The sequence below is a fragment of the Dendrobates tinctorius genome, unplaced genomic scaffold (assembly GCF_039654945.1).
Source record: "Dendrobates tinctorius isolate UK_male_01 unplaced genomic scaffold, ASM3965494v1 ptg000084l, whole genome shotgun sequence".
NCBI lineage: Eukaryota > Metazoa > Chordata > Amphibia > Anura > Dendrobatidae > Dendrobates > Dendrobates tinctorius.
This window is the reverse complement of record NW_027361752.1, coordinates 31,457,620-31,475,056: the sequence shown is the minus strand read 5'-3', so window position 1 is coordinate 31,475,056 and position 17,437 is coordinate 31,457,620. Positions and strand designations below refer to the sequence as shown.

Sequence of the window (17,437 nt, the reverse complement as noted above, 5' to 3'; positions counted from 1 at the left end):
TTGCCCATCTTTTGGACTAATATTCACTTATAGCATTTGTTGGAAAGCAGTAACAAGGTTTACTGGAGGTTTTCTGGCATCCCCATGTGTTAAGTGGCTGCAATCCATCGCTCTGTGAGGTCCCAGAGCTGTCTGTCTGCTCTCTGAAATCCCCGGAAAAAGCGAGTGCTGTGTCTGTGAGATGGTCGCTAGCTATACCTCTGAGTCCTTATGTGGCAGTGTGCATCATTGCCCTCTGTATGTTCCCAGGCTGCAATGAGGGTCGCTGTCCTCTGCGACATGCTCCCGGGCTGCACCGAACGCCGCTGTCCTCTGCGACATGCTCCCGGGTTGCACCGAAGGTCACTGTCCTCAGCGACATGCTCCCGGGCTGCACCGTAGGCCGCTGTCCTCTGCAACGTGCTCCCGGGCTGCACCGTAGGCCGCTGTCCTCTGCCACGTGCTCCCGGGCTGCACCGTAGGCCGCTGTCCTCTGCCACGTGCTCCCGGGCTGCACCGTAGGCCGCTGTCCTCTGCCACGTGCTCCCGGGCTGCACCGTAGGCCGCTGTCCTCTGCCACGTGCTCCCGGGCTGCACCGTAGGCCGCTGTCCTCTGCCACGTGCTCCCGGGCTGCACCGTAGGCCGCTGTCCTCTGCCACGTGCTCCCGGGCTGCACCGTAGGCCGCTGTCCTCTGCCACGTGCTCCCGGGCTGCACCGTAGGCCGCTGTCCTCTGCCACGTGCTCCCGGGCTGCACCGTAGGCCGCTGTCCTCTGCCACGTGCTCCCGGGCTGCACCGTAGGCCGCTGTCCTCTGCCACGTGCTCCCGGGCTGCACCGTAGGCCGCTGTCCTCTGCCACGTGCTCCCGGGCTGCACCGTAGGCCGCTGTCCTCTGCCACGTGCTCCCGGGCTGCACCGTAGGCCGCTGTCCTCTGCCACGTGCTCCCGGGCTGCACCGTGGGCCGCTGTCCTCTGCCACGTGCTCCCGGGCTGCACCGTGGGCCGCTGTCCTCTGCCACGTGCTCCCGGGCTGCACCGTGGGCCGCTGTCCTCTGCCACGTGCTCCCGGGCTGCACCGTGGGCCGCTGTCCTCTGCCACGTGCTCCCGGGCTGCACCGTGGGCCGCTGTCCTCTGCCACGTGCTCCCGGGCTGCACCGTGGGCCGCTGTCCTCTGCCACGTGCTCCCGGGCTGCACCGTGGGCCGCTGTCCTCTGCCACGTGCTCCCGGGCTGCACCGTGGGCCGCTGTCCTCTGCCACGTGCTCCCGGGCTGCACCGTGGGCCGCTGTCCTCTGCCACGTGCTCCCGGGCTGCACCGTGGGCCGCTGTCCTCTGCCACGTGCTCCCGGGCTGCACCGTGGGCCGCTGTCCTCTGCCACGTGCTCCCGGGCTGCACCGTGGGCCGCTGTCCTCTGCCACGTGCTCCCGGGCTGCACCGTGGGCCGCTGTCCTCTGCCACGTGCTCCCGGGCTGCACCGTGGGCCGCTGTCCTCTGCCACGTGCTCCCGGGCTGCACCGTGGGCCGCTGTCCTCTGCCACGTGCTCCCGGGCTGCACCGTGGGCCGCTGTCCTCTGCCACGTGCTCCCGGGCTGCACCGTGGGCCGCTGTCCTCTGCCACGTGCTCCCGGGCTGCACCGTGGGCCGCTGTCCTCTGCCACGTGCTCCCGGGCTGCACCGTGGGCCGCTGTCCGCTGCCACGTGCTCCGGGGCTGCACCGTGGGCCGCTGTCCGCTGCCACGTGCTCCGGGGCTGCACCGTGGGCCGCTGTCCGCTGCCACGTGCTCCGGGGCTGCACCGTGGGCCGCTGTCCGCTGCCACGTGCTCCGGGGCTGCACCGTGGGCCGCTGTCCTCTGCCACGTGCTCCCGGGCTGCACCGTGGGCCGCTGTCCTCTGCCACGTGCTCCCGGGCTGCACCGTGGGCCGCTGTCCTCTGCCACGTGCTCCCGGGCTGCACCGTGGGCCGCTGTCCTCTGCCACGTGCTCCCGGGCTGCACCGTGGGCCGCTGTCCTCTGCCACGTGCTCCCGGGCTGCACCGTGGGCCGCTGTCCTCTGCCACGTGCTCCCGGGCTGCACCGTGGGCCGCTGTCCTCTGCCACGTGCTCCCGGGCTGCACCGTGGGCCGCTGTCCTCTGCCACGTGCTCCCGGGCTGCACCGTGGGCCGCTGTCCTCTGCCACGTGCTCCCGGGCTGCACCGTGGGCCGCTGTCCTCTGCCACGTGCTCCCGGGCTGCACCGTGGGCCGCTGTCCTCTGCCACGTGCTCCCGGGCTGCACCGTGGGCCGCTGTCCTCTGCCACGTGCTCCCGGGCTGCACCGTGGGCCGCTGTCCTCTGCCACGTGCTCCCGGGCTGCACCGTGGGCCGCTGTCCTCTGCCACGTGCTCCCGGGCTGCACCGTGGGCCGCTGTCCTCTGCCACGTGCTCCCGGGCTGCACCGTGGGCCGCTGTCCTCTGCCACGTGCTCCCGGGCTGCACCGTGGGCCGCTGTCCTCTGCCACGTGCTCCCGGGCTGCACCGTGGGCCGCTGTCCTCTGCCACGTGCTCCCGGGCTGCACCGTGGGCCGCTGTCCTCTGCCACGTGCTCCCGGGCTGCACCGTGGGCCGCTGTCCTCTGCCACGTGCTCCCGGGCTGCACCGTGGGCCGCTGTCCTCTGCCACGTGCTCCCGGGCTGCACCGTGGGCCGCTGTCCTCTGCCACGTGCTCCCGGGCTGCACCGTGGGCCGCTGTCCTCTGCCACGTGCTCCGGGGCTGCACCGTGGGCCGCTGTCCTCTGCCACGTGCTCCGGGGCTGCACCGTGGGCCGCTGTCCGCTGCCACGTGCTCCGGGGCTGCACCGTGGGCCGCTGTCCGCTGCCACGTGCTCCGGGGCTGCACCGTGGGCCGCTGTCCGCTGCCACGTGCTCCGGGGCTGCACCGTGGGCCGCTGTCCGCTGCCACGTGCTCCGGGGCTGCACCGTGGGCCGCTGTCCGCTGCCACGTGCTCCGGGGCTGCACCGTGGGCCGCTGTCCGCTGCCACGTGCTCCGGGGCTGCACCGTGGGCCGCTGTCCGCTGCCACGTGCTCCCGGGCTGCACCGAGGGCTGCTGTCCTCTGCGACATCGTGATTCTTAGTGTAACATCTAAAAGACTCCATGGTTTAGTGTCTACTGTTGCCTATGGCGTTGGGTATCCTGTGTGCTGTGTCTTTTTTGTGTGTAATATGTCATTATTTCTTCTGGTTCTAGATCTCAGCGAGTGGTACTGTACCAAATCTGTGCTGGCCCTTGTTGATGGAGGGCTTTGGGATATGTACAAACCTCTGACCAAATCATGCAATATACAGTTTCTTACCTTCAAGGATGAAGATCCAGAAGAAGTTAATAAGGTCAGTTTCCTTCATGGAATCCCTTGCGCTATGTCTAGTGCCAAACCAATACAGCCCATCACCCCTAGAACACCATCCCCACAGTGAAACATGGTGGTGGCAGTGTCATGCTGTGGGAATTTTTATTTGTCAGCAGGTATAGGGAAAATGGTCCAAGTTAAGGGGAAGATGAATAGTGCAAAATACAGGGATATTTTTAAGCAAACCTGTTTTGGTCTGTCAGTGATTTGAGACTGGGTTGGAGGTTCACCTTCCAACAAGACAATGACCCAAAGCATACTGCTAACCAACACTCGAGTGGTTTAAGTGGAAACATGTAAATGTTTTGCAGTGGCAGAGTCACAGCCCAGACCTTAATCCAATTGAGAATCTGTGGTCAGACTTGAAGATTGCTGTTCACCAGTGGAAACCATCTAACTTGAAGGAGCTGGAGCAGTTTTGCCTTGAGGAAGGGACAAAAAAATCCAAAGTCAAGATGTGGAAAGCTCATAGAGACTTATCCAAAGCGTCTTGTAGCTGTAATTGGCGCAAAAAGAGGCTCTACAAAGTACTGACTTTATAGGGGTGAATGTACACTTAAGTTTTAAGTCCTATTTGTTGTTTGCTTCACAAAAAAAGCTAATGTTCACATTTCTAGGCATATTCTTTACATGAACTGATGCAAAACCTAAAAAAACCCCCAACGCTATAATTCTAGGTTGTGAGGTAGCAAAACGCCAAAAATGTCAAGGGGGTGAATACTTTTGCATGCCACTTTCTTGGGCCCATCAGTAACTTGTGACCGGACGGCTCCTTTAAAATAATCGTGGTCGCACCTGTCCACTAATGCGCCTTTCACACAGCAGAGTTTGGTATCCTGTCATGATTGGTGGGGTTTGTCTCGGTCTGAGATCATACTTGGATGCTTATTGATTAGGAGAATGGTGCCGATCCTTCCTGCTCCTTATTCGGATTGTGTATTGCGCTCCCTTTCTGATAATTGGGCTAAATGCTCTTGGCATAATCCCTTCTTGCCTATATGCAGCTTAGGAGTGACGTGCTGCGGAGCCTTAAACCATCGTGCTCCGGGTCACGAAGAACATTTATCAGCACCTAATCTAGAAACACAAAGGCTTCCAGCAGCATCAGTAGGGCTAACTGGTATCTGATCCATGTAAGACACACGACCTTTTCACTCCTTGCTATGATCAATGCAACAGGAAAATTGACAGCGAACAGATTTCTGAGCAAATCTCCTCTTCCAAACAAGTCTCCCTTTGTGTCGTGTGCTCGATAGGCGCTGACACGGCCCTGTGTATAGTCACACGCAGGATTTCACGTGTGGTTATTGGAAATGGATATAGTTCTGTTTACAAATGGGAACAAAGCTCTGACATTAACGATCGTCCATGTTTAACGAAAATCCGTGCTGCCTCCGGAATAAATGAGTGCGACTCCTAACTAGCAAGGGGAAGACACGACTATCAGATATTATAGACCAGTTACACTGAGCCATTAATGCCTCTGAAATTAAAAATAAGGCAACTGTAGATACATGTAAAAAAAAAAAAAAAAAAAAAAAAAGTCCCACCGTTTTGTGTCAACAACTTCAATGCAGACCTACAGTTGTGTGAAAGTGCTTGCCCCCTTCCTGATTTCCTATTCTTCTGCACGGTTGTCACACTTAAATATTTCACATCACCAAACATCAGGCTATTGCGCCTGCGCGTTGTGGAGAACTGACATAAGGCTATTGCTCCTGCGCGCTGTGGAGAACTAACATCAGGCTATTGCTCCTGCGTGCTGTGGAGAACTGACATCAGGCTATTGCTCCTGCGCGCTGTGGAGAACTGACATCAGGCTATTGCTCCTGCACGCTGTGGAGAACTGACATCAGGCTATTGCTCCTGCGCGCTGTGGAGAACTGACATCAGGCTATTGCTCCTGCGCGCTGTGGACAACTGACATCAGGCTATTGCTCCTGCGCGCTGTGGACAACTGACATCAGGCTATTGCGCCTGCACGTTGTGGACAACTGACATCAGGCTATTGCGCCTGCACGTTGTGGACAACTGACATCAGGCTATTGCGCCTGCACGTTGTGGACAACTGACATCAGGCTATTGCTCCTGCACGCTGTGGACAACTGACATTAGGCTATTGCGCCTGCACGTTGTGGAGAACTGACATCAGGCTATTGACCCTGCGCGCTGTGGAGAACTGACATCAGGCTATTGCCCCTGCGCATTGTGGAGAACTGACATCAGGCTATTGCCCCTGCGCGTTGTGGAGAACTGACATCAGGCTATTGCCCCTGCGCGTTGTGGAGAACTGACAGGCTATTGCGCCTGCGCGTTGTGGAGAGCTGACATCAGGCTATTGCGCCTGCGCGTTGTGGAGAACTGACATCAGGCTATTGCGCCTGCGCGTTGTGGAGAACTGACATCAGGCTATTGCGCCTGCGCGTTGTGGAGAACTGACATCAGGCTATTGCGCCTGCGCGTTGTGGAGAACTGACATCAGGCTATTGCGCCTGCGCGTTGTGGAGAACTGACATCAGGCTATTGCGCCTGCATGTTGTGGAGAACTGACACAGGCTATTGTTCCTGCGTGTTGTGGAGAACTGACATCAGGCTATTGCGCCTGCGTGTTGTGGAGAACTGACATCAGGCTATTGCGCCTGCGTGTTGTGGAGAACTGACATCAGGCTATTGCGCCTGCGTGTTGTGGAGAACTGACATCAGGCTATTGCGCCTGCGTGTTGTGGAGAACTGACATCAGGCTATTGCGCCTGCGTGTTGTGGAGAACTGACATCAGGCTATTGCGCCTGCGTGTTGTGGAGAACTGACATCAGGCTATTGCGCCTGCGTGTTGTGGAGAACTGACATCAGGCTATTGCGCCTGCGTGTTGTGGAGAACTGACATCGGGCTATTGCGCCTGCGTGTTGTGGAGAACTGACATCAGGCTATTGCGCCTGCGCGTTGTGGAGAACAGACATCAGTCTATTGCGCCTGAGCGTTGTGGAGGCCCCAGATCCCGCCATGCAGTGTGTTATGATGTATTCACACTGTGGGGCTGGGGCCTCCGCAACACACAGGCGCAATAGCCTGATGTCTGTTCTCAGTCAGCGCGCACTGCGCATGCCCGAGAACACTTGTCACAGCGCAGGTGCCGGGATTCAAATCAAGAAGAGGCAGCAACGCACGCATCGTGATGGACAGATGGTGGGCGGTGCCGAGGCACCGGACAGGCATGATGGACGGATGGTAGACGGCTCATACAAGGGGACACATCATACCTATGGGACACATTACAGGTATGAGGAGCTAATTATAAAAGTCGATATTTCAGTGTTACTAGGGGTCATAAAAATAAGAGCCACCTTCACAGAGTGCAGCCTTAGTGCTGCTGAAGGTGGCTCTTTTAGTCAAAAACGCCCTGGGGGGGGGGGGTGACAGGTTCCCTTTAAGGGAAAAAGAAATCCAAACCTACAGAGCCCTGTGTGAAAAAATGATTGCAACTAAACCTAATAACTGGTTGGGCCACCCTGCACTCAAGCCTTTGCGATAACTGGCATTGAGTCTTTTACAACGCTCTAGGGGAATTTTTGCTCACTCATCTTTGCAGAATTGTTGTAATTCAGCCACATTGGAGGTTTTCCGAGCATGAATCGCTTTTCTATAGTCACGCCACAGCATCGTAATCGGATTAAGGTCAGGACTTTAACTAGGCCACTCCAGAGTCTTGATTTTGTTTAAAATGCTTTAAAAAATGGAAAAGTTATAGGGAATCCATCAGCAGGTTTTTGCTATGGAATTTGAGATCAGCATAATGTAAAGGCAGAGACCTCGATTCCAGCAATTTGTCACTTACTGGGCTGCTTGGAATACTTTTGATAGAATCCCTGTTTTCTTTGCTGTACATGAAGCAGTGCTCTAAATGCTGAGCTGTGTATAACCACGTCCACACCACTGATTGGCAGCTTCTTGTGTACACTGTCAGCAAGCTGCCAATCAGTGGTCGAGGTAGGGTTACACAGATTAGCTTGGCTGCAACTGACACCTAATCTGGCAGTGATAATCTCCTGCTAATAAAACACTGATTGTTTTGAAACTACAGGAAGCTGCTGATCTGGTGACACATCACTGGAATCAGGCTTTCTGCCCTTAGATTATGCTTCTCTCAGATTACATAGCAAAAACCTTGTGACTGGTTCCTTTTTTCTTATGTAAAATGCAAAGTTAATGATCAAAACCTAAATCAATTCTATATTTGATGTGACCAAAAATGCTCCGGAAACAAAATAATTCCTCCAAAAAAGGAGCTGTTTCCATGAGAAAATGCATAATTTTTGGCCACGTCTGTGTGCACATGCCCTTATTTATCCACACGACTGCAGAATTAGCAGATTATTTGGTGTGAAACATGGTCATTGATTTTTTTCCTTTTTCTATATTTGTCTTGCAAAAAGAACAAGGTCTTTAGATTGTTCGTTCTGAAGATCATTACTTCTGGCACCGTTGGGAGTTGAATGTGTTTTGAAGTTACGATGACCCGAAATAGGCCGTTCTCAGATAATGTGCCCCCCCCCCCATGCGGCTCTATTTTACAGTGTGGTGGTCTCCTGTTAGCAGATGCTTTAGTAATGGTTTTCTTGGTTTCAGGCTTACTGGCGTTCCTGTGCGGCCATACTGGGACACGTGTTGGAGCAAGCTTTCAAAGATGACTACGCCGTGGACCTCGTCAGGGCTCCAGAAATACCAGGTCAGGTTCAGCCTTTCTTTGTATAAATTAACTAAAATGAGAATTGTTTGATATAAGGACCATGCTCGGACTTCATAGCGTAAGCCATGGCCGTCTGCCAAATCCATGCCATGATGTCGACCGTGCACCATTGACTTTCAGTGGGGTATGTTGGCTTCCGTCACAGTGTCCATCACTTTGCCAGGAAGACTCCATGCTGTGCGCAGGGTGGTTATTCTTTAAGCTGACAAATATGCAAGTTCCCCTTAAAAAGTTGTATTGGATAAAAGGAGATGTTGTTTTGTAAGGGAAATTACTGTAGATCAGCAGATAAAGCTTAATCCATGTGTGATGAGAAGTTCTGCACTCGTCAGTGTTTTTCTGTATCAATTTTCAACACTTTGCAAGATTTTTGCTTGCTGTCATTCAGTAGACTTGTCATATACTTACCTACCGCCAGGTTTATCCCGTATATAGTACGGCCACCGCCATCATGGCCACTCTTACAGCACACTGGAAAGCTGTAAGAATGTCCCCAATTCAATCTGCAGATTCCAGTAAAGACTTTTTATTATACTCACAGATGGTGTGACCAAATCCGATGGGCGTGTGTGGTCTAGGTCCGGCTCCTCTTCTCTTCTTATGGTCGGTGTCCTCCTTAACTTCTTGTGGATGATGCGTCCTACTTCATCTACACAGCGTCGTCCTAAGATACAGAGCTCCTATTACCCAGAAGTAAAGCCGGTTTATGCGGACTACTGTGGCAGGAACCATTAGGCCGTTTATACCATCATTCGGGGGCCGTAAAAAATCATCAACTTGAAATATTGATCCTGCTATATATGGTCAAACTTTTAATTTAACTGCCCCCCCCCCCCCCCCCCAAATGTGATGGCCAGAACTGCTTCTCTTTGAGGCTGTGATGTTGGGTGGTGTTAATGATTCTACTCACACTTGCTTTTCCATGTTTGCGTTGATCTGGCGTGCAATTGACTCTTTGCAATGAATTTCGAAAAGAACCCTCTGCAGAGAATCTGGGGCTGGAGAATACACATCACAAAGGAGACTCTTGGGCTAGAGCATACAGATAACACAGGAGATGCCGGGGCTGGACCATACACATCACACAGGCGATGCTGAGGTTGGAGCATATACATCAGCCAGGAGATTGTGTCTACAGCATATACAGGAAAAAACAAAAATGGAAAGTGCACATAGGGTGTATTGTCTTGAAGAACCACAATAGCAAGCAAGCCCAATCAGTTAGACTCACCTGCTGAAGTTGTGTGAGTCACAACAAACTGGGAATCACTCATAAAGGTCCAGTCGTCGCTGGTATCCCGCTGGTAATAAATGAAACAAATCCAAAGTGGAAAAAATAGCCGGGCTGAATAAACCGCGCTGACCAGAAAAAAACGCACCTTTGGGCACCCCTATTAATGTTAACCTTTTTTCTTTATAACTATTTTGGTTTTTGCAACAGCTATTTCAGTTTCATATATCTAATAACTGATGGACTCAGTTACATTTCTGGATTCAAATGAGGTTTATTGTACTAACAGAAAACGTGCAATCTGCATTTAAACAACATTTGACTGATGCAAAAGTATGGGCACCTCAACATAAAAGTGACATTAATATTTCGTAGATCCTCCTTTTGCAAAAATAACAGCCTCTAGTCGCTTCCTGTAGCTATTAATGAGTTCCTGGATCCTGGATGAAGGTATTTGTGACCATTCCTGTTTACAAAACAATTCTAGTTCAGTTAAGTTTGATGGTCACCGAGCATGGACAGCCCGCTTCAAATCATCCCACAGATGTTCAATGATATTCAGGTCTGGGGACTGGGATGGCCATTCCAGAACATTGTAATTGTTCCTCTGCATGAATGCCTGAGTAGATATGGAGCGGTGTTTTGGATCATTGTCTTGCTGAAATATCCATCCCCTGCGTAACTCCAACTTCGTCACTGATTCTTGCACATTATTGTCAAGAATCTGCTGATACTGAGTTGAATCCATGCGACCCTCAACTTTAACAAGATTCCCGGTGTCGGCATTGCCCACACAGCCCCAAAGCATGATGGAACCTCCACCAAATTTTACTGTGGGTAGCAAGTGTTTTTCTTGGAATGCTGTGTTTTTTAGCCTCCATGCATAACGCCTTTTTGTATGACCAAGCAACTCAATCTTTGTTTCATCAGTCCACAGGACCTTTTTCCAAAATGTAACTGGCTTGTCCAAATGTGCTTTTGCATACCTCAGGCGACTCTGTTTGTGGCGTGCTTGCAGAAACGGCTTCTTTCGCATCACTCTCCCATACAGCTTCTCCTTGTGCAAAGTGCGCTGTATTGTTGACCGATGCAGGTCTTTGGAGGTGGTCTGTGGATTGTCCTTGACTGTTCTCACCATTCTTCTTCTCTGCCTTTCTGATATTTTTCTTGGCCTGCCACTTCTGGGCTTAACAAGAACTGTACCTGTGTTCTTCCATTTCCTTACTATGTTCCTCACAGTGGAAACTGACAGGTTTAATCTCTGAGACAAATTTTTGTATCCTTCCCCTGAAAAGCTATGTTGAATAATCTTTGTTTTCAGATCATTTGAGAGTTGTTTTGAGGATCCCATGATGCCACTCTTCATAGGAGAATCACATAGGAGAACTACTTGCAAGTGGCCACCTTAAATACCTTTTCTCATGATTTGATACACCTGGCTATGAAGTTCAAAGCTCAATGAGGTTACAAAACCAATTTAGTGCTTCAGAAAGTCAGTAAAAAGTAGTTAGGAGTGTTCAAATCAAGAAAATGATAAGGGTGCCCATACTTTTGAACCGGTCAAATTTTGTTTAAATGCAGATTGCACATTTTCTGTTAGTACAATAAACCTCATTTGAATCCAGAAATATAACTGAGTCCATCAGTTATTAGATATATGAAACTGAAATAGCTGTTGCAAAAACCAAAATTGTTATAAAGAAAAAAGGTTAACATTAATAGGGGTGCCCAAACTTTAACATATGACTGTATTTCACCCAGGAGATGCTGGGTCACGCATTGTAAGAGAAAATCCATCACAGGGACACTGGGGATGCAGCGCATACACATGACTGGAGACTCTGGTGTATATACATCACAATAAACGGTGAGGTGGGTACATATACATCCCAAGAGACACTGGGCTGGAGCATCACATAACACACACTAGGGGTAAAGTGTTCATTGGTGGGACTGGAGCACAGTGTGCTGACTCCACGCACAAAGTACGTTCTGACGCTCAGGTCGTAATACTTCATTGCATGTGCCACAGCGTGTAGTAGTGAGTGTTGCGTGCTCGTGTTGTAAGGAGAAATTAAAGGGCCGGCGAACAGTAAAACACAGCCACAGTCCTGAGCAATGTGGTTCCCAGGAATTTGCCCAGGGCCTGGCGAAAAGGCCAGAGGTTCCTCACCCCTGGGCTAAAGCTATAATATTCTTATTATATTCTTCTTTTTTATATTTTTTTATTTTTTTTGCTAATATTGGGGAAATATTTGTAAAAAGTCTATTTTCTACATTTTTAAAAATTTATTACAGTTTTTACATATAATTTTTTTTAACTTAAGATTTTGCAGTATTTTATTCATTTTTCACATACTATGCCCTACAAAAGACCTGCATACTTTTATATGTAAATTGGGGATGGTATATTAGCCCCAGTTACAGGAGACATACCACCTATCTGCATAGCAGAACTGACTGGGTCTCCCAGGATCCAGCAGATCCTGCTCCCTCCCTGACGATCACTGGGTCTGGAGAAGGAAGCACGGTCAGTTCTTCCTCATCTATACACCCATGCGCTGGTTCACCGTTTTGAACACAGCGATCTAAAAGTCAAACAGTGTTTCTCTTCTGTGTGGAGTCTGGCCGTGTCTGACAGCCATATGCTCACCTCCAGAGCTGCAGATTTTGCCGGCTGCTTAGTGTGCAGTGACGTTTTAGAACGTCAGTGCAGAGTAAAGAGGGAACGTTTATAGATTATGGGTGGTCCAGAAGTAGAGGGTTATTCCAATCCCAAACATTTATGGCGGAGCCACAGGCCATGAGTGACTGATAGACGCCGCTGTGAAACTCCTTGAAGTGAACGGAGAGGAACGCTAATGATTAGCCGCCTCTACGTCCGCAGCAACAGGGATCAGAATACCCCTTTTAATACATTTGCTCTGTGAAGAGCCGCCATTTTCAGGTCTGTAGCACTTCCCGTGTAAATCAAGCGCTACCACACATCACACATAATAAGTCATCTTTTACGGAGTATTTTTCGTTTGCATTTTCAGCATTGGGAAAATGGGAGTGAATAAAATCTAAAAAAGAAAATGAGACAATGATGTGAAATAATATGTGAAGAGCCTGCGCTGTGTTAATTAGTATGGTTATTACGGCACGTTAATGAAAACATGGAATCTAATGACTTGGTAATTAGAGGGGTACTATAAGGTGGGCAGTGCCAGGGAAGGGAAATTGCATATTGTGATTTCTCATTACACAGCCCGTACCCGTCATCAGTCATAATGAGACCTTCGGCTGCCTCGCTTTATAATTAAACTTCCAGGATGTTTGTGTATTTGTGCTGCTGTTAGATTTCCCTCAGTAATTGTCACTTTTCATATTGTTGACATGATTGGGGTCACAGGTTTTGTTCCTTTTTGTTTTTGGCATATATTATCGCAGACTATCGGCCGTGAGCAGTATATGCAAGGTGCCGCCTGCACAGCTTCTGTTTTACCGGGGTAATTACTGATGACTGTATGGATGAGATGGTCACACTGGGGAAACAAAGCAGTGCTTATTCTCAGTTTAGTGACTCGTTATTTCGGACACAGCCTTTTGTCAACTTCTAACTGCAGAAACCTGGTCATTCTCATAGTTATCCCCTTTAAGACTGCCAACGTGTGTTTTTACAAAAGGAACAGCTTCTGTAGAAGTGTCACCATAAACAAGCAGGGCTTCACACTTCAGCCCCTGATGGAAAAGCTCCTGCAGCACAAACACATCTGCTGCATGCTACTGCTCTTGGTAGAAAAACTGCACCCTATCCAACCCCCACCCTCCCTTATCCTCCCTTCTTTCGAGGTTCACTCTGTCCGTATTTACTCTCCCTCTAATCTCCAAATGGCTGTCATATACCGACCACCGGGCTCAGCCACTGCCTTCATCGACCAATTCTCCACCTGGCTCCTCCACTTTCTCTTTTCTGACATTCTCACCATCATCATGGGTGACTTCAACATCCCCATTGACACCCACCAGCCAGCAGCCTCCAAACTCCTGTCACTTACCTCATCCTTTGGGCTTACTAAGTGGTCCTCCACAGCCACCCACACAGATGGACATAAATTAGACCTCATCTTCACCCGCCTCTGTTCCCTATCTAATCTCACAACCTCTCCCTTCCCCCTATCTGACCACCATCTACTCACCTTCTCATCCTTGTCCTTCTCACCTGTCCCCCATGTCCAGCCACTAGCACATCCTTGCAGAAACCTCGCACACCTAGACATCCACAAACTCTCAAACTCTTTTCTACCTCTGTCCTCCATATCTTCACTCCACAACACGGACAATGCCACCGCTTTCTACAACGCCACCCTCACATCAGCCATAGAATCAGTTGCCCCTCTCATGCATGGCAAAGTGCGACAAACCAATAGGCAACCCTGGCACAACAACCCCACCCAAAAACTTCCACAAGCATCCAGGGTCGCGGAGCGGCGTTGGAAGAAAACACACCTGCCAGATGACTTCACTGCTCTCAAACAAGCTACACTTGCCTTTAAATCAGCCCTCACCTCTGCTAAACAGACCTATTTCACAAACCTCGTATCTTCATTATCCCACAACCCAAAACAACTGTTCAGCACATTCGACTCTCTCCTCCGCCCACCACTGCCACCTCCAACTCCCCTCATCTCTGCTGAGGACTTTGCCACCTACTTCAAAAACAAGATTGACAAAAAAAGGCAAACCTTTACAGTTCCACCACCCCAACCGCTACACATACAAGACCTCTGCCCTTCCCTAATAACCTCCCTCTCCAATATAACTGAAGGAGACCTTACTAATCTTCTTTCCAAATCATGCCTCACCACCTGTGCACTTGACCCCATCCCTTCCCACCTGCTCCCCAACCTCACTAACCTGATCATTCCAGCCCTAACCCATCTCTTCAACCTATCCCTAACTTCTGGTACCTTCTCTGCCTTCAAACATGTCACCATAACACCCATCCTCAAAAAATCAAACCTTGACCCAACTTCAATGCCATCGCCCCATATCACTGCTCCCGTTTGCTTCCAAACTCCTTGAACAGCATGTCCATGCTCAACTTTCCTCCCACCTCTCATCTAACTCCCTCCTTGACATCCTGCAATCTGGCTTCTGCCCCCACCACTCCACTGAAACTGCCCTGACCAAAATTACTAATTACTTACTCACAGCCAAAGCTAAGACAGTTCTCCATCCTCCTCCTTCTTGACCTGTCGTCTGCCTTTGACACAGTTGACCACTGCCTACTGCTACAGATTCTTTCTTCCCTTGGCATCAAAGACCTTGCCCTGTCCTGGATTTCCTCATACCTTTCTGACTGCACATTCAGCATTTCCCACTCCCACACTATCTCCTCATCCCGCCCCCTCTCTGTTGGAGTCCCCCAAGGCTCTGTCCTGGGGCCCCTACTTTTTTCCATCTATACTCTTGGCCTAGGACAACTCATAAAGTCCCATGGCTTCCAGTACCACCTGTATGCAGATGACACTCAGATCTACCTCTCTGGCCCAGATGTCACCTCTCTGCTGTCCAGAATCCCGGAGTATCTATCAGCCATATCCTCCTTTTTCACCTCTCGCTTCCTAAAACTCAACGAAGACAAAACTGAACTCATTATCTTTCCTCCTTCTCGCGTATCTTCCCTACCCGATCTTTCTATTATGGTAAATGGCATCACGCTCTCTCCACCATGTGAAATCCGCTGCCTTGGCGTAACTCTCGACTCCGCCCTGTCCTTCAAAGCACACGTCCAATCTCTTGCCACCTCCTGTCGCCTCCAACTCAAAAATATTTCCAGAATCCATCCCTTCCTCAATCCTCAATCTACTAAAACTGTACATGCCCTCATCATCTCCCGCCTTGACTATGGCAACCCTCTCCTCAGTGGCCTCGCTGCTAACTCTCTTGCACCACTCCAGTCTGTCCTCAATTCTGCTGCCCGACTAATCCAGCTCTCTCCTCGCTACTCCCTTGTCTCCCCCCTCTGCAAATCCCTCCATTGGCTCCCAATTCCCCAACTAATCCAGTTCCAACTACTAACACTGGCCTACAAAGCCATCCACAACCTTTCCCCTCCCTTTATCTCTGAACTAATCTCCCAATATCTTCCCTCACGTAATCTTTGATCCTACCAAGACCTCCTACTCTCCTCCACACTTATTCGTTCCTCACACAACCGCCTGCAAGATTTCTCCCGAATATCCCCCATCCTCTGGAATGCCATGCCTCAACACATCCTATTATCCACCACCCTCGGATCCTTCAAGCGGAACCTGAAACCCATCTTTTCAGGAAAGCTTACAGCCTGCAATGACCATTCTGCCACCTCATCACCACCAGAGCTGCTGCACCCTCGATCTTCTGTCTCTTCCCCACTATCCCGTAGAATGTAAGTCCGCAAGGATGCACCAGTCTGTCATTGTAAATTTGTTTACTGTTAATGATATTTATAACTTTGTATGTAACCCCCTTCTCATGTACAGCACCATGGAATTAATGGCACTATATAAATTAATAATAGAAAAGGTGCTGCAGCACAATCGTGAGCAGTAGAGTGCAACAGATGTGTCTGTGCTGCTGGAGCTTTTTTGATGCATCAGCAAGCTGCAGCCCCTGATAGAATAGCTCCTGCAGCACAGGCACATCTGATGCATGCTGCTGCTCCTGATAGAAAAAGCTTGTGCAGCAGATGCATGTGCTATATGCTGGAGCCCCTGATGAAAAGCTCCTGCAGCAGACACATCTGCACTCTACATCTCCTGATAGAAAGGCTCGCGCAGCACAATCACATCTGCTACATGCTACTTCTCCTGATAGAAAAGCTTATGCAGCACAATCGTGAGCTGTAGTGTGCAGCTGATGTGTCTGTGTTGCAGGAGCTCTTCTATCCGGAGCTGTAGTGTTCAGCTGATGTCTGTGCTGCAGAAGCTCTTCTATCCGGAGCTGTAGTGTTCAGCTGATGTCTGTGCTGCAGAAGCTCTTCTATCCGGAGCTGTAGTATGCAGCGGATGTCTGTGCTGCAGAAGCTCTTCTATCCGGAGCTGTAGTATGCAGCGGATGTCTGTGCTGCAGAAGCTCTTCTATCCGGAGCTGTAGTATGCAGCGGATGTCTGTGCTGCTGGAGCTCTTCTATCCGGAGCTGTAGTATTCAGCTGATGTGTCTGTGCTGCTGGAGCTCTTCTACCCGGAGCTGTAGTGTGCAGCTGATGTCTGTGCTGCAGAAGCTCTTCTATCCGGAGCTGATGTGTGCAGCTGATGTGTCTGTGCTGCAGAAGCTCTTCTATCCAGAGCTGTTGTGTGCAGCTGATGTGTCTGTGCTGCTGGAGCTCTTCTATCCAGAGCTGTACAGTCATGGCCAAAAGTTTTGAGAATGACACAAATATTATATTTTCACATGATCTGCTGCCCTCTGGTTTTTATGTGTGTTTGTCAGATGTTTTTATCACATACAGAAATATAATTGCAACAATATTATGAGTAACAAAAGGTTATATTGACAGGTAGAATGAGTTAATGCAGCAAGTCAATATTTGCAGTGTTGACCCTTCTTCTTCAGAACCTCAGCAATTCTCCCTGGCATGCTCTCAATCAACTTCTTGATCAAATCCTGACTGATAGCAGTCCATTCTTGCAAAATCAATGCTTTTATTTTGTCTGAATTTGAAGGTTTTTGTTTGTCCACCCGTCTCTTGATGATTGACCACAAGTTCTCAATGGGATTAAGATCTGGGGAGTTTCCAGGCCATGGTCCCAAAATCTCTGTTTTGTTCCCTGAGCCATTTAGTTATCACCTTTGCTTTATGGCAAGGTGCTCCATCATGTGGAAAAAGGCATTGTTGATCGCCAAACTGCTCTTGGACGGTTGGGAGAAGTAGCTCTCGGAGGACATTCTGGTACCATTCTTTATTCATGGCTGTGTTTTTAGGCAAGACTGAGAGAGAGCCCATTCCCTTGGCTGAGAAGCAACCCCACACATGAATGGTTTCAGGATGCTTGACAGTTGGCATGAGACAAGACTGGTGGTAGCGCTCACCTGGTCTTCTCCGAATAAGCCGTTTTCCAGATGTC

General features: G+C 50.4%; 1 protein-coding gene across 2 annotated transcripts in view; it reads left to right on the top strand.

Moving 5' to 3' along the window:
• Positions 1-17,437, top strand: part of MRPL39 (mitochondrial ribosomal protein L39) — a 101,841-nt gene that overhangs the window by 26,658 nt on the left and 57,746 nt on the right. For both annotated transcript variants that reach the window (XM_073584508.1, XM_073584507.1), the window contains exons 3-4: positions 3,207-3,346; positions 7,992-8,091. In XM_073584508.1, the coding sequence (XP_073440609.1) occupies positions 3,207-3,346; positions 7,992-8,091 (240 nt within the window). The remainder of the gene's footprint in view (positions 1-3,206; positions 3,347-7,991; positions 8,092-17,437) is intronic.